This window comes from Mustela lutreola, chromosome 1 (genome assembly GCF_030435805.1).
Source record: "Mustela lutreola isolate mMusLut2 chromosome 1, mMusLut2.pri, whole genome shotgun sequence".
Taxonomy (NCBI): Eukaryota; Metazoa; Chordata; class Mammalia; order Carnivora; family Mustelidae; genus Mustela; species Mustela lutreola.
This window is the reverse complement of record NC_081290.1, coordinates 244,106,163-244,129,447: the sequence shown is the minus strand read 5'-3', so window position 1 is coordinate 244,129,447 and position 23,285 is coordinate 244,106,163. Positions and strand designations below refer to the sequence as shown.

Below are 23,285 nucleotides of genomic sequence, written 5' to 3'. Positions count from 1 at the left end.
CTTCAGCCCAAGGAAAGGGCTTCAATAAGCTTGCAAATCTAAGGGCCATGTCCTTGAACATGGAAAATTCATAAGGTCAGTGACCCCTTGGCAGTCCCACCTCCCACCCGTCTTTCTTGGGTAAAATCCCCCCATGTTGCCCAGCTGCCACACAAGTTCTGCCGGCGATTATTCTGGAAAACCACTACAGACATCTTAAAGGTACACAATTGTGCATTTCTTAATTAAGTCCTGTGAATTATTCCAAGGAACCTCTCTAGAATCATCACTGTTTCACAAAAATAAGAAGACGACACCAATGTAAGGTACATTATCTCCTCCCCAGGGAATCAAGCTGAGTAATTAAGAGCTTACGGTGGATCCAATTATCCACTGCACAGCCAGATTAAAAATCAGCACTACGGGAGGAAGTAGAACCTGGAGAAGTTCAGAAAATCCGTCACGTAAGTCCTGCCATTGCATGGTCTGGCAGAATGAAGCCCCTTCTGTTTTTCTGGCCCCTCCCCCACCTGCAGTCCTTACCTTGTTCACAAAGCTTCTTGGTCAGAGAGCCCTCATCTTGGAAATAAATGATGCGTTTCTGTACGATGCTGGCCCTGTTGGGAAAGAAGACACGAGTGTTGTGGTGAGGAGAGCAGGTTCGAGGGACGTCGGATCCTGGCCTGGCCACCTATGGCTGTGTGGCTTCGGGCAAGTCACCCCTCCCACTCTGTGCCTCAGTTTGGTCATTGGAAAGCTGGCATTCATAATAATGCATAGCTCGTGAGATTGCTCTGAGAATTAAATTTTTAAAAAAGTATGTCAAGAGCATAGCACGTACTTAGAAACCACTCAATAAATATTAGTTGTTGTGCTGCTGGTGGTGGGGCTAATAGTATTGTTAAGGTAAGAAAGGGAAGTAATATGACATTTTCAGTGACTTTTCTCAATGGCTCATTTTATTCTAGTTTTGTATCAAATGACTGAAACCATTTATAGACCCACCAAATTCAAATCAGAAAAGCATGTCAAGTCCTCTTCCGGAAGGGGAAAAAGAGAATTTAAAAATCTATTTTGATTTGTTCTGAAAATGTCATTCTCTATCTTTCCTGAAAGTCTAGACGAAACTGTCTCCTACATTCTGAACAAAGACAATTTCAGCTGTTGTATCTCTCTCTTAAACATGTCAAACACAGGATCTTAGAATCTGGAAAGAATATTTGGAGGTTGAAAATTACTTCTGGCCAGCACATATTTTCTCCTTCATCTCGGACTGCACAGACAGTCTCCTTCTCCTTTGACCCACTCTGCTGTGTATTTTCAGCTGGCTTTGCAGACGTTGAACCCTGAAACCCAGCGTTCCTGCATGTGAAGTCTACAACACTTAACAATGAAACAGTACCAGTGGATTTTGAGCCCTTCCTATTGATTATCTTCAGCAACGTCACTCAATCAAAAGGTAATTTTTACTTTGATGGGCCCTATTTCACAGAGAAAGGATCACTTGGCTCCATTACAGCTAAGCACACTAAAGGAGGATTGGGGTCACATGATCCGCCTGGTGTCACATGACAGCAGACCCAGTCAGGGGCCCATGCACGGCTCTACAGAATATAGATGTGGCTTTCTTGATGGTGTGGGCCTAGGCCAAGATTACTTTCCAAAGAAACATCTACTCTAAACCCAGTCTTGCACAAAAGAATAAAATTCAGACTACCCTACAGATGTCTTTTATAGTCTCTTCTTACCCAAGAGAGATGAGATGTTGAAATAAATGAATGAAATATGCTTCTTGTTTCCGCAAAGCTACTTTGATCATGGATCCATTCTGTTGACCATAAGCAGAAAGTTTCCTCAGGCCAAGAAAACCCTCTTGAGAACACTCATCCCAAAGCCAAATTACAAAGCCTTTTGTTAGTCAGAGCATCCCATTATCTACCACTTCCTGAGTGTAGCCCACCAGGAAGTGCCTCAGGGACCCCTGCGGAAGGTGAGGAGGGGGACTTGTGGGAAGTAGCCCAGGCTTGGCATTCTCGGTTCAACTAAAGGCTTCACCCTCTTACCTACCAAAGTGGTCTCCTCCCCCATTTGTCTTCTTGTTGTATTTATTGGTATATTTTCAACCAATAGCTGTTGGAGGCCTGATTGGTGGCCACACACTGGCCAGGGACACCATTATGTACCAGTCAGATGGGGCCGCTTCCCATTCTCAAAATCAACAGCATACTGGGCAGAAAGCACCAAACAGCTAAATCCACAGCTAATCATATAACATGACTGTGATTAAGTGCTAAACAGACGTTCCCAGGGTGTGGGAGAGTATAACACAGGGGGTCCTGACCAAGGCAGGGAAGACTCCCCCCAGACAAGAAGGCTCCAACTGGAAAGAAAAGGTACTTACTAGGGCAAGTAGGAGGGAGAAACAAAGGAGAGGACCTCCTTTAAAGATCTTCAGGGTGGGAGGGTCATGGCTCACTGCAGAACTGACCCATGGTTACGTCAGGAAGGGGGTGTGAGAAGAGTGGGGGAGGTGCGCAGGTCTAACTCTCCCTGAATCTGCAGGGAGATGGTATTTTATACCAAGCTTGATAAGACCTCTTTAATAAATGCATCCGAAGATGTGAGATAATCAGATTTGCTCCTTTACAGAGAGAACCTGGGGGGTACCCAGGTGGATAAGTCAGTTAAGTGTCTGCCTTCAGCTCAGGTCCTGATCCCAGGGTTTCGGAACAGAGCCCCACATCCGAGTCTCTGCTCAGCAGAGAGTCTGCTTCTCCTTCTCCCTCTGATCATTCCCCTGGCTTGTGCTCTCTCTTTTTCAAATAAATACATAAAATCTTAGGAAAAAAATAAAAAGAGCCCTTGGGGGGTGCCTTCGTGGCTTAGTCTATTAAGTATCCACCTCTTAATTGTGGCTCAGGTCATGATCTCAGGGGTGTGAGATCAGGCTCTATGATGGGCGTGAAGCTCGCTTAAAATTCTCTTTCTCCCGGGGGCGCCTGGGTGGCTCAGTGGGTTGAGCCGCTGCCTTTGGCTCGGGTCATGATCTCAGGGTCCTGGGATTGAGCCCCGCGTCAGGCTCTCTGCTCCGCAGGGAGCCTGCTTCCCTCTCTCTCTCTCTGCCTGCCTCTCTGCCTACTTGTGATCTCTGTCTGTCAAATAAATAAATGAAATCTTTAAAAAAAAAAAAAATTCTCTTTCTCCCTCTGCCCTTCCCCACCTCTTCCCCTCTTTTTTAAAAAAAAAAAAGTTAAAAAAAATAAAATAATAAAAACAAAAAAGTAAAATAAATAAATAAATAAAAAGAGCATTTGGGCCATAGAGTAAAAATGAGTTGGTAGGTGGTTGCAGTGTAGAGTTCTCAGACAAATTAAATTCTACTTCAACAAAATTCATTTGGGACGCCTGGCTGGCTCAGTCAGCTGGGTGTTGGACACTTGATCTCAGCTCAGGTCTTGATCTCAGGTTCTTGAGTTCAAGCTTTTCGTTGGGCCCAGCGTGGAGCCTACTTAAAACAGAACCAAACGACATTCTCTTGCTAAAATGGTTTGAAAATCCCTGATCTATAGGATAAAATACAAAATTACCATTGTATTCAAAGGTTTTCATAAAATTTCTCCCCAATGCCCCTTTGACTTCATTTGTCCTCATTTTGTGCCATGCTCCCTGGCGTGAATCTCGAGTTTGAGGGAGTTTATTCCCCTTATCTGAACACGGCTTCCACTCTACTGGGCCCTGACTGGTGCTATTTCCTCTCCCAGAATCTCCCCACATCTGCCTTTGTTAGCATCTGTAAATACTCCGAATTTTCTTCCTCTTGCTTTGAACAAGAGAACAATGGCAAAGCATATGATCATGCTTAGAAAAATTAAATCACCCCAAATTTCCAAAAGTATAATTATAAAAATGTGGGGAGCCAGAGAGAAAAAATTTCTTCTAAGATGTATTTCCTCTAAGATGTTTTCGTTTCCCTCATGTCTTGTTTTATGAAGTCTATGATGATTTATTCTTTCTTTTTATAATAGTTCTAATTTCTGGGCCCTTCCTGTGTGCCAGCCACCATATCACGGAGGCCCGTTAGACATAAATATTATACATAATATTATATTTGTAACATGTATAATTGTATATACGTAATATGTATTATATGTATAAATATCATAAATACATATACATTGCCTTATATATCTTATATTTTACATTTATTACACCTTCTTAAATTCCTTCCTCATCCCAAACTCTTGGGTTAGATGCATTTTTTGAATTCAGAGTTTTTCAGGTATTAGAATGTTAAGATGATAATATACTATTAACATCCCCATAATCAAACCTATCCATATTCCATAGCAAAATGTAAGGATATTCATAAAAAGCCAGTAAATAAAAACTTTAAATAGCTTCCTGTCAGTTTAGGTCAACTTCAGCAAACCTATTAAAGTGCTCTTATTTTTAGAAGGATTAAGATGAAGGTTTGCAGCTTATTTTCCCCTTTACCAGTGATGATGACCAAGAGGCAGGGGGGCAAGGAGCACGTTCAAGATTTTAAGGTTTCCCCTGTCTACCTCCAAAGCTCATGAGCTGCCTCACATGATTTTAAGGGATTAAAGATCACATATAAAAAGTATAACTGGCACGTGAGGTAAGTGCTATTATGAAATGTAACCTCAAATTGATTTCCCTTGGATCCATTTAGCATCTCATGGAACCCACTGTGAAGAACTGAGGCTCTGGTGGGGCTCACTGGAGCCTGGGTTGTGACCCCCAGAGTTCTTCATGAAGACTAAGCATATATTTCCATACCCATGCTCGGCCAAAGCTCTGGTCATGCCCTTTGGATTCCAAACTGTGAGGATCAAATGCAGGATAGGAGTCTTTTTCTGACCTGACTTCATCTTTATCTAATCCCTCCTGAGCACTCTGTCCAAGCCATACCCTCTATTTGCCTTCACAATCTCTGCCCCTGGGACTCTGTCCATGGGACTCTGTCCATGGGACTCCTGTCCTCTTCTGTGACTCCTCAACACACATATGAGAATAACACACACACACACTCATACACACACACACACACACACAGTTCAGTTACCCAGAACTCGTACCCACTAGGACTGGTTTCTCGGCTGTTTGCTCTTCCTGTAAGCCATGGACTCTTGGGTTTATCCCACACGGCATTTAATAATCTGCACTATAGCTGCCTATTTATTTTTCTATCTCCTGGGCTAGTTTCTAAGCTTCTCAAGAGGAGGAACTGTATCTTCCTTATTTCTGTTGATGTTAGTATTGTTGAAGTACAGGGATTCAAGGAGAAGGGACAGTGTTTCGGGAAAGGAGAGGACTTGAGGTTGAGTGGTCTGTCGGGCATGATGGTGGCCAATCTAGTCGACCTTAGACATAGGGACCTGTAACTCAGGATGGCTGTGAGGGGCGGGGGGCAGAGGCATATGGGTCACCGGGGCAGAAGTAAGAGGTAAAGCTTCCAAAGCAGCTGATGTCACTCGGGGCAAGTGTGCAGAGTGAGAAGAGAGGCTGAACCCAGAACTCTGGAGGAGACCAACATTCACCTGTGGATATGCTGGTAGAGACCAAGATTTGGTATGCTTGGTTGCAGAAGAGGTTTCTTTTTATTCCTCATCCGGTCAACTCTTGAGAAAATTTATATTCTGAAAAAATGCATTTCATTTGGAGTCTGTTCCCATCAAAAGTATAAAATTCAGTTGAGATTTATAAATCATATTATAGTTCAGGGAAATAATAGCTTTACAAGATGAGAAAGCTGTTAGTAAGAATTCCCTTAGCATTTCAAAATGACAAATTTCTCCCATTCTGTGTTGCAATTTGGCAGTCCTGTTGCATAGCATTTATACGCTGAGACGCTGAATGCTCTCTTATCATGAGAGAGCGTGTTAAGGAAATCTAAATTAAATTTCTCAGTATGTTAGCTTCTCAAACTTTGGAATATTGAGGTTCTAAATAACTTACTAATCATTTCCATAAGTTTCTTTTAAACCTCAAGTGGTAGAACATTTCTAGAAACACCATCCTGGATCTCTTAGACGTTTGACCCTTTTCTGTCTGCAGGTTTATTCATTTGATATTATTTCTCCTTGGGGGAATTTTCCTGTGGGATAAAGTCAGAGCTTGCGAAGTTGTGGATATGCTGTCTCAGCTAGGCCTTCCTTGGACCCCTGCTCTCACCAAAAAGGGACAGGGAGACATTAGAAACTGAAGGACTTGGGAGAAATCTGGCCAGAAAATGACTTCAAAATTCACATGAATCCTCAGTGGCTGGGTCACCGGTATATAGAGATAATTCATGTAATGTCCCTAATACATGGGTGTCCCATGAAGTAAATAGACACTATGAGGTAGCCATTAACCTTACTTTTGTTAAACCATTGTCTCTTAGCAAGTGCCTGGCAGTACTTAGTAAACGGTAGCTATTATTATACATTGGGTCTGTCTCCTTGGCTTGTGGAGAGAGGAATGAGGGTGCTAGCTCAGTCAGCTGCTTCAGGCAGAGATACTGAAGGGCCAAAATGAAGCTCAGGTTTGTGGCCTCCAGACTAAGGTTGCCAACCCTCTTCCCAAGTCCAGTCACATCTCTGCTACTGAACATTTCTTGGGGTGCTTTAAAAACTTTGTCTATGATCTCAGGGATGTTTTCTCTTGGAAGCAGTTGAGTTTATAACCAGTGACATCACTTCCTTCTACCAGTGAAAGAACACCTCTGTGGGAGCACCCAGAAACAAAATATTAGAGTCATAGTAGCGGTAATACCATCCAGGGCTGAGGCCCTCTGCCTTATTTTACTTCATGAGGATGCCAAGTACTAACCTGCCCGTGGTCTCATGTTAAACAACAAATATTTAGAGAGATTGGGTGCATTCTGTGACCCAAACTCCTCCCAATTATTTATATGGCTTTAGGTGGAGGTCGGGACACGAAGCAATGTCCAGGAGTTAATAGGCCCCCTGACATGCCATCATAATGTGCACATGGGAGAAGAAAAGTGAAAGCTTATCTGCAGGGCCCTATCTAAAACCCCCATGTGAACTCCTGCTACCCAACAGCAAAGTCATAATCTGTGTTTGGGGTCACACAGCTACAGACTCAGAGCCTGGTACAGTCATCTACCATTATTGCGAAAAAGCAATGTTAGTAAACCACCATGAGATTATTCCTGCTTAGTTATCAATAAGACATTTACTGAGGACTTACTTGGTGTCAGACCCTTTGCGAGGAGCTGAGAATTCAAAGATGAATAAAAGACAGTGCTTTCTAGTAAGGAGATCCTAGTCCAGTGGGAGAAGAGAGAGACAAAGGAAGGAAACAGGAGATCAGTGTTGAGAGAGAGGATGGAGGAGCCATGGGAGGCAGAAGAGCACTGACTAACGTGGCCCTGGCCAAGTTCTGACGGGAGGTGATGATGGTGGCCCTGAAGGTTTGAATGAAGATCCAGGCAGTGGAAATAGGAGATGTGAGGCACATGTTGTAGGAAAATTTATCAGGACTGGGTAACTTACAGGACCTGGGGCAGAAAGAGGAGGTTGAGTCCAAGAGAGTTTGTTTTTCGTTTCTTTAACAATGAAACACCCAAGTCTTTCACAAATATTAACTCACTTTATCCAACCAACAGCCCCATGAAGTAGGCGCTGCCATGATCCCTGTCTTAACGATAAGATCACGGTCACGGTCATCGAGCGGCGCGTGAAGTGACAGCCCATATACAAACCCCAGTAACTACAGGATGGGATGGTAATCCTAACCACTGAAATAAAAGACAGAAGGGGCAAAGAGGAATTTTTTTTTCTTAATTTTTGGAATCTGTGTTGAGATAACTGCAGATCCACCTGCATTTTTAAGAAATAATACAGACAAACCATATACTTTGTCCAATTTTCCCCAAATGGTAACATTTTGTAAAAGTTCAGTCTGTGCCATGTTGTAGTGAGGATATTGATATTGGTACCATCCACCAGGCTGGAATCTAGAAACAAAATGGTATAATAGGGTTAGGTGAGGCCAGGTGATGCCATCCTAAAGATGTCATGCACCTATGACAAGCTGCCACACTCCAAGAAAGAACATTCTCGAATGACTCTCAGAACACATGGTATATTAGGACCCCAAATGGAGAATCATCTACAAGTGTCACAGTGACACAGGGGTAGCAGGCTACATCTCTGGCTGGGATGAGGTGGGTGTGTTATTGGTAGGAATGAGGTCCATCAGAATAACTTCTTGGAAAGATGAGAGAGAAGCTGAGTCTGTGACCAGGGATGGGCACTTTGCTGCAGTTAGTGTGCATCTTTCTGGTATGGCAGGTCTACCATCCATGGTCCTTTTGTCCTTTTTTTTTTTTTTTTTTAAGATTTTATTTATTTATTTGAGAGAGAGACAGAATGAGCAGTGGGGAGGGACAGAGGAGGGAGAGGGAGAGAGAAGTAGACTCCCTACTGAGCAGGAAACCCGACACAGGGCTCCATTCCAGTACCCTGGGATCATGACCCGAGCCAAAGGCAGACGCTCAACAAACTGAGCCACCTGGGTGCCCCATCCATGGTCTTTCTATACCTAAACCAGGCTACCGGCTCTATACAGTGCTGCGCGTTCACACACAGCTTACGTTATGACCAGAATCTGGCTGAGAGGTCGGTTCAGCTCTTAACAAGACTATAGTCCATTCCCAACCCTGTACAATGATCACGGGATTTCTCAAGCTCCTGATTCACATCACTGGACGTAGTTACTTCTACAAAGTCTCAGTTTCAATTTTAACAAAAACTGGGCAAGTACTATTTTTTTTTTTTTTTTTTTGCTTTCCACATTCAATAGCTTGATTATTTCAAATATTTCCACTAACTAATATTTAGTTATATTATAAATATAACTAATATTTCCACAAATGATTAACACCATACCCACACTCTTTATATACAAATGAAATTTTGGCATCTTAGAAAATTTATACATATATCTTATCCTTTGAATTTTTCCTACTCTGTTGACATCAAAGTAGTTTTCTTTGTGTAGTATGGGAGATTAAAATTTTCAAAAGTATTGACTGTTATCTTTTATGGAAAAGTAGAATATTCGTATGTTGCTATAAATACTACCAGCCGTTTGCAAAAAGACTGTATTTAAAATAAAGAGATGAGAAGTTAAAATTGAAAAAAAAAAAAAAAAAAAAAAAGCAAGTACTATTTTTAAACAAAGTTTATTTCTTCTCAGGATGACCCCCGCGACCCTGGGGATCACGAGCTTTTCATGGTTCCATTTTTCTCTTATTATTGTCCCAATTTCCGACTTAATCTTTATCCCATAGCTTGTCAATACTATTACTCCCAGCACTTTGCATTTTACCTGCCCCAGATCCAATGGGAAATTAACAATGAGGAATTGATTTGCATAAGAGAGAAGGAAAAAGAAAAGAATAAAACTGGATTGTCTTAAAAGAGCTATTTTAGATAGGAGAGGCATTTAAACCAGACAGGTCTTCATTTACTTGTGTTTTGATTATCAGAGGAGGTGCCAGAGAGCTGTGTGAGGAACTAGAGGTACACAGACAAATAAGGTCTAGTGTGACATCAAATAGTCAACAGCCTGTGAGGGAGAGAGAGATGCGTCATCTGCCTAATCGGAATCCAGCATAATGAGCACCGGCGTCTACTCAGTACCCACTGGTTCCGTCTTCCATGATTTCCAAACCCTGATCTTTGGTACTGGGTAAGCCCGTCATGACAGTCCTGTCCTCACCGTCCCAGACTTCCTTGCAGCTGGGGAACGGGAACATGCGCCCCACACATGGCTTCAGTATCAGAAGGGGAGGTTTGCAGGATGGAGGGGAAACCGTCTGAGAACGTGACCTATCTTGCCTGTCCTGTTTTTCTCTAGGCTTGACTACCAACACAATGTGTGAAACAAAGCAGCCATTCTGTGACCATGAGGGAAAGGCCAAGGAGAAAAGCAGAGACACTGGCCCTGACGTTTAGCTACAGAACTCATCTGAGCAGTCACCTAAGGTCTGGCCTTTGTGTTATAACAGAAACAAACCAAAAAGCCCATCTCTTTGTTGACATTGTCATTAGTCAAGTTTCTTTGAGCGCTGCTCTCAAAAGCACACCTCACTGACAGAAAGAGGTTTGTACGAACAAACCACTGTGGGAGCACAGGAGACGGGGGTTCAAAAGGGAGAGGGAGGGAGAGCCCGTTGTGGTGACCCTAGGTACTGGGCCAGGAGATGGCACCGGGGAGCCACTGGAGGATGCTGGCCGGAGTGGGGGTGGAGATGCTTTGATCCCAAGAGTCTTGGAGAAAGATGCTTTGGATTTGGTGGGTGGGAAGTCATTCTGTCCCTTGCTGGGACTTTCGATGGGACACCAGGGACAGGGGCCTGTTCACAGTGACTCGGAAGAGAGCAGGCAGGCCTGCCGGTACAAGCTACTGTGAAGAGCGACGTGCTGGAAGGGAAGCAGGGTGGGTGGGAGTCTGACAGGGGTTTGACGCAGGAGAGTGAAATATTTTTTTTTTCTCCAAAGGAGACTTTTACATGCCTGTGAGCTGTGACTGAAGAAACAGCGGGATCCCTTAGGGGAATCTGTTAGATCACTGCCTGGAAATTTGTCATCTGTTGGAAAAATCTTAAATAAACGCACATGAACAAAATAAATAGACTGCAGAATGCACTTCCCGGTGCTAGAGATCTGACAGGCAGGCAGTTATGGATAGTGAACAGGACCATTTCTTATTTTCTAGAATTGTTTTAACCGAACTATCAATATTTTTTCAGCATCTTTTGACCCTTCATGGATCCCTCCCTCTGGCTTAACCGATCTGTGGCATTTCTTCACCTTGCAAAGAGATATAACGTACATCTGATTGTTGAGCTTGGGGTGAAGGCACTATGTCATGATACATCTTTAGGCCAACAATCTCTTAAGATTACAAGAGCCTAGGGTTTGATGTCCCTGCAAATTCCTTTTTTTTTTTTTTTTTCTTTTTCCCCAGTCAGCTTTAGCAAGCTACTCAAATTTTCATAACATGACTACTGGTACTTGGGGTGTGACCAGTGGGGACAACCGACAGTTGGGTTCGCTGCTTCTCTGATACCGCTGAAACCATGACTCTGCTGGATAATGTCTCATCCAGCCACGCTGCTGGTCAGCGCCTACCTCACTTTTCCCTCCATCGTCTTTACATCTGCAAATCATCAGCAGACTGTGAGCTCCTCCAGCCCTGAAACTGCCTGTCTTCTTCATCGCTGCCTGCCTGGAAACTAGCAGACGATCTGGCAGAGGCTCTTTGAACCCAGGACTCTTAATCTGGGGGTCTGCAGACAGGTCTCAGGATGATGAAATTTTGTGTGATGTGCACAAGTGCAGAGGTCTGGGGAGGAGTTCATGGTCTTCCTCTGCTCCTCAAAGGGGTTCCTGGCCTTGAAAATCTTCAGAACCACTATTAGGTCTAAAATGAAGGATAGCAGATATGTGAAATCACATGACTGTCATTGCATTTAGTAAAATCTCCAACTAAGATATAGGATTTGTTTTTTCTAAAGATAAAGGTTAAGTTTTTATTCCAAGCACCCAAGCCTTCAACTGCTCGTGCTCTCTCTCTCTCTCTCTCTAGACTATGCTCTGATTCTATACAGAACTTTCTTCAGCCGGATAACAAGAGACAGAAGAGCAGCATCACTCCTGGCGTTTCTGGTGTGCCTTGTGGGCCTTGCTGCTCTGGACAGGGCATGGCTGTCCCCAGCCTCTAAACTCCAGGAAATGCTGCCACACACAAAGGTGCTCCCGGCTGGCACATAGAAGTTATCACCTTCCCCAGTTGGACCCGCTCCACGTGGCCTCTGCTGCCTCCCCTTTCTGCGGGCTCCCGCAAGCCATGGCTGGCAGCACTGTTCTCGCAAACGTAAGGAAACCGTTCAGGTGACACAGCAAGGTCCTCACGCACAGGCCACCTGCCATCCTTCCTGTTCCTCCCAGAGTCTCCCTGTCATGCGGGGCTTTCTGCCGTGGAAACTGGACAGCAGCAGATCTGTGTGTTGGGAGAGTCTCCTTCCTCTAGGCTGGGCTGGGGACTGTGGTGGTGGGGCTGGGGGTGGTGATGATGGTTCTTAGCTAGGAATTCATGCCCATGAATGGGTTTCAGAAGATTCCTGAGACCCTGAAAAAAACTGCAAAACAGTTTTGGGGAGAGATTCTATATGCAGCATTGCTCTAAAGTTCAGAGTCATGGTTTTCACGCCAGTTAGCCCCCACAGGAGGCCCACCTCCCTCCCCGTCCAATGAAGACATGCCCAGAGGCTTCCCGGACAATTATGGTGGTGACCTCCTAATGCATCATCTCTCCTTGCCAACCCATCCAATTCACCTACACTCTGCCAGGGGATGAACCATCACCTCCAGCACATGACCACTTCCTCTCACTGACTCTAAGGCAGAGTGGCACCATGGTCCTAAGATGTCATCTCCCACCTCCACCCTGCCCCACTCTATCCTAGCACGGGGTCTGGCACACAGCAGGCCTTTCTACACAAAGGTACCTCTCTCCCTTACAGATCATGGTCCAAACTCTGGGATAAATGTCCACACTCCTGAACACCAGGATGCCAGCTGCCTTCCAGGTCTGAGCCACACACCCCTTCACCCCCACTGAGCCCGAGTCTTCCCAACTACCTGAACTCAGCCCTGCCTTGTCACTGGGTACAGAACGTGTGACACACAACCCCTCCTGGCTTCTGCCCCCGCTACTTGATAAGCCAAGAATGCACTCCCCCACCCCCATCTGTCACCATCTCACCGCTGCCCCCAGAGTTTCATTGACCGCGACTGTCGGCAGCAACCTCCTCTGGGTTTCTAGAACAACATGGATCTTTCTCGTTCATTTGGCATTCAGACACCGGACACTCGATGTCTGCTTCGACTTTAATGTCTTGTCCTACCATTTAACTTATTGTGTGTTTATGTTTTGTTCTTCAGACGGAATTCTGAGGTTTTTCAGGGAAGGGACTTTTTGTACACACTGGCCCCTCTAGCCTAGGACATAGTGCCTTCTGAATAAAAAGCGCCGAAGGCATGTCGATGTGATATGTTTTCACATTACTGACTATACCCGTAAGTCAACTCTTTTATATTCAACACAACGTGTTGCGTGTCTACCATATGTCCACGATCTGGCAAGAAGCGTAAGGTCCTTTGTGTTAGCAGTGCCGCCCAGAGTGCTGGGTGAACAGCAAACAGTGACTGGTCTGAGTCACGAAACATTTCCCACTGCATAAAGCCTAGTTAAGTCTGCTTCGCTTTGTTCAAGCCAGGCTGTTTGGCCGATGACAGCCATTGTTCGCCAAAGGAACCATTCGGGTTGAATTCAAAATCCCTTCACAACATTGGGCATCGGCAGAATGATGATACTTCTGCCAGGAGGATGTTAAACCCGGAACAGGGCTTTCTTTATGGCAAAACCATTGCTGATTGCACTATGCACGCCACGTTGCTCATTCTTTGAGTTGACTCTTTGGAAAAAGACACCCATAGACCTTACATTTTTGACTCACTCCAGACTTGTCCCAGGTTTCTTCTTTTCAACATCTGCAGCCCTCTCCGAGCATCTGGCCTCATTCTTATGTCATATGAGCTCATTAGCCTTATGCCATGGTCACACGGGACCCCCCCCCCCCAGAGCTCCAGAGCAAAGACACGAGAACACAAGTCGGCCACAAAATCTGAGCATGATCTGTCCTGTTTTCTACCCTTTCTCCTAGAGAATACTTTCGAGATAAGTTAAGAAAGGAAGGGAAAGAAGGAGGGAGGGAAGGAGGAAAGAGAGCAAGAAAGAGAAAGCAGGTGAGCCAAGAGCTCTATTTTTCTGAAAAATAATGTGGAAGAGGAGTAATGAGACCTCATTTTAATGCAGAGAAGAATGCAAGTGACACATTTTCTTTGGAAAATATATGGTAAATTAAGGACACTTTCACTAACTCCTGACAGAGGGTAGTTAAGAGTGAGCCTCTTATCCACGTTAAACAAGGTACTGCCAATCTTTTTCTCCTCAACTGGGCAAGGATTAAGTTAAAACCCAACAAATCAATGAAAATATCTCTGGCAAAGGTGAACGTCTAACCACATTTACATGTTGTGTATCTTGGAGAGATAAGGATGTTTAGCTCGAGAGCATGTGTCCCTGGGAAATGCTTAGAACCTTCATTGAGTACGGACAGAAGTCACAGTGAGGATGGAGAGGAAGAGAGGGAGCGGAAGGCTTCAGTTTCCCCAGCTCAAGAAGGGAACAAGAGTAAAACCAGAGGGTGGTCACCTCCAGGGCGCAGCACAACACAGGCCCTGGAAGCTGGACCCTCACCGCATGGTGAACCCACGGATGGAACTCTTTCCAGGGTCTCTTCCCCGGGGCACTACTTTGTTTTGTGTTTGCCAAGTGGTTGAGTTCGTGCCATCTGGATTGGAACGCACATTTCCCTCTTTTTCTGAATGGCTCCATGTCAATGACATTTCTGATACAAAGTAAGATACATTTCAAGAAAAGGAAGGAGTAGAATCCTTATCCTAGGATATTTCGTAATGACCTTGCAGTGAAGGACACTTTGTACTCTCTTTAATCCCACAGCATCCAAATGCATCGACATACATAGTGTTCCTTTGGACTGACGTCCTTGGTTCCGAAAATCTGAAATTCAACTTCCTGCTGACTTGGATTCTTATCTGTTCGAGCTGTCCCGGAGAGGACCGGCCGTCCCCACAGCCAGAGGTCTCAATGCCACTGACCGGCCGGTTTGGGAAGATATTGCGCTGGATTTTCAGTAGAAAGAGCTAATAGATCCTGGCTTTCCATGTGTCTGGTACCCTCCTTAGGAAGGCCAAGCCAGTTGTTTGACTGATACATTGTTCTGATTCGTGTAACATATTTTGGGAAAACCAACTGGCTGTAACTGACTGGGGATCAATACACAGATCAAAGGTGGCCGCAGAGAAGCTGGCAACTTCTGAGCTGTTTTCCTGCTAACTCTGCCCAGTAGGAGTTCTGCATACTGAATGGTGCAAACTGGCCTCCTTGAGTTGTCCTTCGGAGGTTTAAAAAAAAAAAAAAGTCAGACAAGTCAAAAGAAGATGGGTCACTGACACAGGCAATGGACTCTTCTGCTCCTTTCTGGAGCCCATGGCATTATCCCATCATAATCCAGTACAGCTGTAGCCGATGTGCTGATGGGACTTGCCATGCTGTCCCATATGCCCGCGCAGGAGTGTGAGAAGTTTCCAGCCCTAAAGGTCAGCTGTGCCTGACAAATCCTACCTACAAGCCAGCAGCAAGCAGCATTTCCATGTGGATCCTGTTGGGCTCTTTCGGTTGTGGTTGTCAGGGCTTATCAGCATAAAAACGAAGTTGTTTTGACTCACCACTGTCTCTCTGCTATCAGAAAACTGTTATTAGGAAAATCGCATTAATTAGCAGCAGCTGAGGGGAGGTACGGCTCTTCGGAGCTGCAGCTGCAAGTCTCTTGCTGCCTGACTGTTGCCTAAATTTTAACAATTAACAGAATAAATAGTCTCTGAATGTATTGAATCATGTTAATTTTGTTTTCCTCTATTTGTATTACTGTTTAGGAGGGGTAGTTAATCTGCACTAAATACTCTGATGCCATTAGCATCTTTGAAGCTTATCCTCAGCTCTGCTCTTCCTCTCTGGTTTCCTGGGAGTGACGTTTAATGATAATTTTTTTAACTTCATTTAAACGTCACTTAAGATAGACCCCTAATATGCCCCAAAGTTTGGCATATTAGCTAAAATATTGGATGAAACGAAAAATCTTCTTTTTTGAGTGGGCTCCACACCCCGCGCGGAGCTCGATGCGGGGCTTGAACTCATGATTCTAAGATCAAGACCTGAGAGTGAGAGTCGGATGATGAACAGACTGAACCATCCAGGCTCCCCTAAAAATTTTCTATTATGGCCATGTTGGGTAACCGATCTGGATGGATGGACAGACAGAAGGAAGGAAGGATAAATGGAAATAATGATCAACAGAATAATGGACAGTTTTTAAACCTTGTAAATTCTAATCCCAGGTAGTTCATTACTTTTTTTTTTTTTTTTTTTTTTTTTATAATCACCATGAAATCAGAATGATAAAGACATGGTATAAGAGAAAGACCTTCCCAGTCAGATTTGGTCCTGGATTTACCTCTGCAGGGTGTCAGATGATTTGCAGCTATGTGTCAGTATTTCTCCCCTACAAATTTGGGTTCATATCCACTTTTGTGAGCATTAATGAACTAAACCCCTATGGAAAGCACCTATGCCAAATCTTCTTTTCTTCTTTCAACTTTTTTTTTTTTTAAAGAGGTTATTTATTTATTTGACAGAGAGAGATCACAAGTAGGCAGAGAGGCAGGCAGAGAGAGAGGGGGAAGCAGGCTCCCCGCTGAGCAGAGAGCCCGATGTGGGGCTCGATCCCAGGACCCTGAGATCATGACCTTAGCTAAAGGCAGAGGCTTTAGCCCACTGGGCCACCCAGGCACCCCTCTTCTTTCAACTTGAAGCCTCATGTTGCTATTTAACTTATCATGTATTTATGTGTTTTCTACTCCACTAAAGAGTTAATTAAACCCTTATGAAGTAGGGACTTTCTCTTGCTCATCTCGGTACCCACCCCCAGGGCACCGCCCAGTAGCTGGGGCTCCCCCGGATGCTCATGTATGAGCGTTCGTCTGCAGGCCTTGGCCTTGACGGCTAACATCTACTGAGCGCTTACCATGTGCCAGCACCCTGTAGTAAGGATTTCATATACTTCAAGGGTTCTCAGTGTTAAATAACAAATAGTCAACTGAATAAATTTTAAAGATCTAATGGGCTTTATTAATGGATTCATGAAACAGGCAGAATCCCATCTATCAGAGAGCTCCAAAGTGCTACAGAAAGACAGATTTTTAAGGACAGGGCAAGGAAGTAAAAAAACAAAACAAAACAAAAAACACAGAAAAACGGATTGTTTCAGGTGCGGTCACCTTCCTTTGGGGATAAAGGGGGTTTCATAGTTGAATTACTTTATCTTCCTTTGGGGGATAAAAAGGGCCCATGGAACTGATTACCTTAATGTGATGACCAGAAAATCCTTGAGAGATTCATTAAAAGTTATATTCTTTGGGGGCAGCTGGGTGGTCAGTTGGTTGTCTGAGTGTCTGACTCTTGATTTCAGCTCAGATCATGACCTCAGGGTAATGGGGTTGAGCCCCGGGTCAAGCTCCATGCTGGGTGTGGAGCCTGCTTAAGAGTCTCTGTCTTCCTGTCCCTCTGCCCCTACCCTCCCTAAAAAAAAATAATAAAATAAAATAGTTATATTCCATGAGGGGTGTTAACTGCAGTTAGGTTAGGTATTAAATCTTGGTTTACTGACTTGAAGTCTTAACCTAAGTGACACCATTTTGGGCCTGAGAATTTCTTGTTAACGTCAGCCCTGGTTACTCATTAAAATATATGGAGGAGTTTCTAAAACATGCCAACACCCTGATTCCACCCTAGACCAAGGAGATCAGAATTTCCAGAGGTGGGGCCAGAACACTAGTGAGTTTAGAAGTTGCTCTGGTGGTTCTAATGTGCAGCCCAAGTTGAAAAATCACTGGCATAGATGGTCCTGTTTAATTCTCCCGTCAATGAGTTAAGTATGATCATAACCGATGAAAAAAAGCCGAGGCACAAAGGGACCAAGCATCTTGACCAGGTTCACGTTACTCTTTTTTTTTTTTTTTTTTTTTTTTTTAAGATTTTATTTATTTGACAGACAGAGATCACAAGTAGGCAGAGAGGCAGGCAGAGAGAGAGGAGGAAGCAGGCTCTCTGGCAGGCAGAGAGCCTGATGCGGGGCTCCATCCCAGGACCCTGAGATCACGACCCAAGCCGAAGGCAGAGGCTTTAACCCACTGAGCTCAGGTGCCCCACAGTTCACATTACTCTTAATCAGTGAAGCAGGATTAGGAACCTAATGAGGCTGGCTCTACAAACCACAGCTTTCTTCACGGGGCTCTCCCGACTCCCAGGCAATAAGGAAATCCCGAGCTAAAACCCCTGGCAAAGAGGGTCTATGTAGATGTCCCCAGCCTTCTACAGTGACTTTGATCATCATAAAAGAAAAGGAGCAAAAGCACAGCAAATCCTTTCTGTTTTAAAAGTGGTACCTCTCGCAGTACCTCTCTGAGCCTTAATTCCCCGTGATGGTATGCAGTCAAGTTTGCAGGAGTACTGGGCAGGTGGTCTATAGACTGCAGACTGTAGACCCACTTAAAGAACATAAAGGGTTATTTCCCATGCCTTAGTTTCTCATCTCCATCTTAGAGGGAGGAAAACCAGCTCAGACCTGGAAGAGCCAACACTTAACCCTTGACCTGACGGACCCAGACCCCATCTGTGCGGAGCAAACTCCCTAATGAGACATTGCAATCAGTCAAGAACCGTCTTGCAAAATGGGATTAGCGATGGAATCTGTGGTGATGGCCAGAGAAATCAGGCTCTCTGTAAAAAGCAATGTTTTACAAATGGATGTAATAGTGGCTGCTGGGGGCCGGGGGTGGGGCACGGGGTGGGGTGGGGTGGAGCTTACTCTTCCCTCCCACACCTCCCTTGTTCCCAGGCGATTTCTGTCTCATCCTGGCTTTGTTCCAGGGGCTAAAGTGAAGATGGAAACACAGGCTTGTTTCAGAGAGAACCTGGCACTTCTGGTTCTCAGACGATATTCGTGTGCCAGTCCCTCAGCCTTGTTCCCTCTTCATCCCTCCCCATACCTAGCACAAGCCCGGCACACAGTAAATGCTCACTAAATGTTTGTCCGGATGAATAAATGAGTCCTGTGGAGGAGGGTAGGGCATGGAGAAAGACACAGCGCCCTCCCTTCCTGCTGAGGCCAAGGGCCACCTACAGCACCACAGGGCAAGGGGCCTTGAACACCTTTGCCTTCGCCTTGATCCAGCTTGGTGCCCTGTTTCTCCCCTTGTGACCGCCTTTCCCACTGAGGGCCCTTTGGACCTGACCCTCAGGCTTTCTTCTGTGATTTGACCCTTTGTTCCTTCCACCACAATGAGCTGCCTCAGCTCCGGAACCCCCCAGGGTCCAGCCATCACCAAGTCAAGCCCAGGCTCTGGGCTTGCCTGGGGCCACAGAAGGTCTCACAGGACTGCTGACAGTGTGGGCAGGGGAGGCCAGGAGCCCATGAGAGGGGAGTGACTCCAGTAGGTAAGATGTACCGACCACCGCAGTTCCCAAGCATCTCCCTCATTTGTCCCTACCATTCAAGAACTAGCTATAAAAGATAATTCTTTAAAAAAAATTTTTTTTTCATTACACATTATACACATAATGTATTAGAAGCCCCAGGGGTACAGGTCTGTGAATCGCCAGGTTTACACTTCATAGCACTCACCATAGCACATACCTTCCCCAATGTCCATAACCCAACCACCCAACAATCCTTTTTATAGACGACCAGTAATCCACATGGGAACTCAGCCTCATCAACAATCTACTCATACACTGTGGCCGAACAAAAGCTTGGGCTGTGGAGTTGGGCTATCTGGGGTTCAAATCCCAGCTCTACTGCTTACGATGTTTGACTTGATGTGCCTCAGTTTCCTCTCCATAAAATGGGACAATACTCCCTTTGTCATAAGAAGGTATGTTGGCACATATTTTATTGATTATTTCTGTTATTAAAAATTTAAAGCATGAGCAGACACTTCTCCAAAGACATACAAATGGCTAACAGACACATGAAAAAATGTTCATCATCATTAGCCACCAGGGAAATTCAAATCAAAACCACATTGAGATACTACCTTACACCAGTTAGAATGGCCAAAATTAACATGACAGTGAACAACAAGTGTTGGCGAGGATGTGGAGAAAAGAGAACCCTCTTCCACTGTTGGTGGAACGCAAGCTGGGGCTGTCACTTTGGAGAACAGTGTGGAGATTCCTCAAGAAATTAAAAATAGAGCTTCCCTATGACCCTGCAATTGCACTACTGGGTATTTACCCCAAAGATACAGATATACTGAAAAGAAGGGTCATCTGTACCCCAATGTTTATAGTGGCAATGGTCACAATCACCAAACTGTGGAAAGAGCCAAGACGCCCTTCAGACGAATGGATGAAGATAAGGTCCATATATACTATGGAGTATTATGCCTCCATCAGAAAGGATGAATATCCAACTTCTGTATCAACATGGATGGGATTGAAGATTATGCTGAGTGAAATAAGTCAAGCAGAGAGAGCCAATTATCATATGGTTTCACTTACTTGTAGAACTTAAGGAATAACATGGAGGACATTAGGAGAAGGAAAGGAAAAGTGAGTTGGGAGAAATTGGAGAAGGAGATGAACCATGAGAGACTGTGGACTCTTGAGGGTTTTAGGGGGGAAGGGGATGGGAAGTGGGGTGAGCCTGGTGGTGGGTATCAAAGGGGGGCACATACTGCATGGAGCACTGTGTGTGGTGCATAAACAATGAATCGTGGAACACTGAAAAAATAATGTTTGGTAAAATAAAAATAAAAATTTAGAGCAATACCCAGCTGAATGTTCCAAGGAAGGATGTATTGGTGAAAGAAAGAGAGAGAAGGGAACAAAATCAATTGAGCACCATCTTTGCACCCTCTCCCCCCTCAACCTGGCCCTCTTTCTTTCTTTTTTTTTTTAATTTTTTTTTTTTTTTAATTTGATCACAAGTAGGCAGAGAGGCAGGCAGAGAGAGAAGAGGAAGCAGGCTCCCCGCTGAGCAGAGAGCCCAATGCGGGGCTCCATCCCAGGACCCTGGGATCATGACCTGAACTGAAGGCAGAGGCTTAACCCACTGAGCCACCCAGGCGCCCCCCTGGCCCTCTTTCTTGTTCTACCAGTTGGATCCACATGAGGGTTCTCAAACATTCCTTGCTCTCTCTGGGCTAGCAACAATCCTACACTCTGTCTCCTCCCTCTCTCTCCCATCTTGCCTTGTTGTCTGTCAGGTTACCAGCTGTGCTCCCTGGACCTTCTGTACCACCCCAGACTCGGCTGGGTGCCCACTCACCCCAGTCCTGCACTCTTCCCCGTGTGGCTCCTTCTACACCATATAGCCCTCTTTCTCCTACTGTTCCCAAAGCCGTGCCCTCGTGTTAGGCATGGTGCCTAGTACAGATCTATGGTGCCATGGAAGGAATCAAGGAACAGATGAACTTAGCCTGGAGGTCAGGCCTGGCGAGTCCTTGCCTATATTCTTGATTGATCCCCAGCATGTTCTCATCCACATCTTAGCCCAGCCTTCTGAGAGGTGGAAACCAGGAAGAAAAGGGAAAAATCTAGAAGGAAAGATACAAATGCAGCTCTTCCCTTTTCCCTTTCTACCCCACCACCCCCTGCCTTTGCACTGGGCCTGTTTAATTCAAAACCACTTCAACCTTAAAGAAAACTTACAAGAATAGCACAAAGAACTTGTTATCCCCTGAAGCATCTGCGAGCAGGTGGCTGAATGATGTCCAATCGCCTTAAGTACTTTTTTGTGTATTTCCTGCAAACAAAGGTCTTCTCCTGTGTAACCACACACAGCCACCAGACACAGGAAATTAACATCAATACACCCAACCCTCAAACCCTATTCCAGTTTTGACTTAAATTGTCCCTTTATTGCCAAAAGATCTAGTTTAGAATCACAGCATGTACTTAGATTTTATGACTAGGATGGTTCCTCAGTCTTTCCTTGACTTTTATGACTTTGAAACTTTCTGAAGATTACGTGTCAGGTAATTCTATGAAATGATTGAGCTTGTCTGATGCTTCCTCAGGATTAGATTCAGGTTACAGGTCTTCCTTGGGAATATCATAGACGTGATGCTATGTTCTTCTCATTGCATCCTATCAGGGGGCTTGCAATTTAAACTTAAATTTGTCCCATCACTGGTGTCTGCTAGAAGTTCCTGTTCCTCATTATCCATTTGGGGGGCAGAGACTTGGGAATGATATGAGCATCTCGTTCCTTATCAACCTTTCCAAATTTGTTTGTTGGTTTGTTTACTCATTCATTCATTGAAGTGGCACATGTATTGACTTGTGTCAGACAGCCCTGGCTCTCCAATTTATTGAATGGGCCACGACCCATGACGTTACTTTTACCACTCTGTGGGAACGGACATCCCTTGCCTGTTTGTACTTGGTCTTCCTCCTGATGTTAGATTTTAAAGTTTTTCTTTTCCCTGGTCTTGAGGGTTGAAATTTAACATGACTATTTTGTTTTATGTGGTTTTTAATAGCACTTCATATTCTGTATGGGAATTGGCAAGGAGCAGACAAGCAAACGGAAAGCAGACCCAGCGAGACTGAAACCTAATAGGGCTTCAAGCTTTATACCAGGTTTCAGAATGTACCGGTTTTGTCCTAACGGCCCCGAAACTGGAATTCACTTGCCAAGGATGAACTGCTACTTTTGTCTGAGAAGCAAGTATGTGAGTTCTTCATTTTATTGCAAATGTAAAGCAATAATCACAACAACAGTCATGTGGCCATTTATAGAACTTCTAGACCAGATGTTGTTCTTAAGCACTTTCATCTTCATGTGAATCCAAGAGGCAGGTACTATTATTATCCCCACTTTACAGGGGAGGCATCTGAGGCACTGGGAACTTTTAAATTTTTTTCAATTTTAAAAAATTTTTATTATGTTCAGTTAGCCACCATACATCATGAGTTTTTGATGAAGTGTTCCATGATTCATCAGTTGTGTGTAACACCCAGTGCTCACTACTGCACATGAGGCCCTGGGAATTTAAAATGACTTGTCTAATGTCATTAGTTAGGTGGCGAAACCAGAATTCAGTCTCAGGTTAAGGAGTTGAGCTTGGGTTTCTGGGCTCTAGCAGCAGCCAACATCTAGAAGTCAATTATAGTTTCTCTGTGCTACAATTCCCTCCTGACACTCCCTAAGCTTTCAACAATGTCTTACTAACCTTTGTGGTTTGGCCTTAGGTGTGACGTGGAGTACCAAGTGACAGGGCTCCAAGTAGGGAGCAAAGTTGGGGAGAAATTGCCCGAGGAATGGACCCATAGTCTAGCCCTAGGTAGACGGTTGTAGTGGCAAGCAATAGCCTGGAGGTTTTGATGTATATGTAATCATTCCCTGAAGACTCCCCATAATTCTTGGGTGGTCACTATGGCAGAAGCCTGGTGTATCTGTAGTTCAGGAAGAATTAGCTCTTAATTAATAATCTTCAAAAACCACTTTCTATTTAAAAAGATGTAGAGCCCCCCTCTTTGAGGAGTCAGGCCCC

At 44.6% G+C, this 23,285-nt stretch overlaps 1 protein-coding gene across 1 annotated transcript in view; it reads right to left on the bottom strand.

Moving 5' to 3' along the window:
* The window catches only part of SPON1 (spondin 1), a 256,540-nt gene that overhangs the window by 149,542 nt on the left and 83,713 nt on the right, over positions 1-23,285 (bottom strand). The window contains exon 4 of the mRNA XM_059136775.1: positions 523-596. Within this exon, the coding sequence (XP_058992758.1) occupies positions 523-596 (74 nt within the window). The remainder of the gene's footprint in view (positions 1-522; positions 597-23,285) is intronic.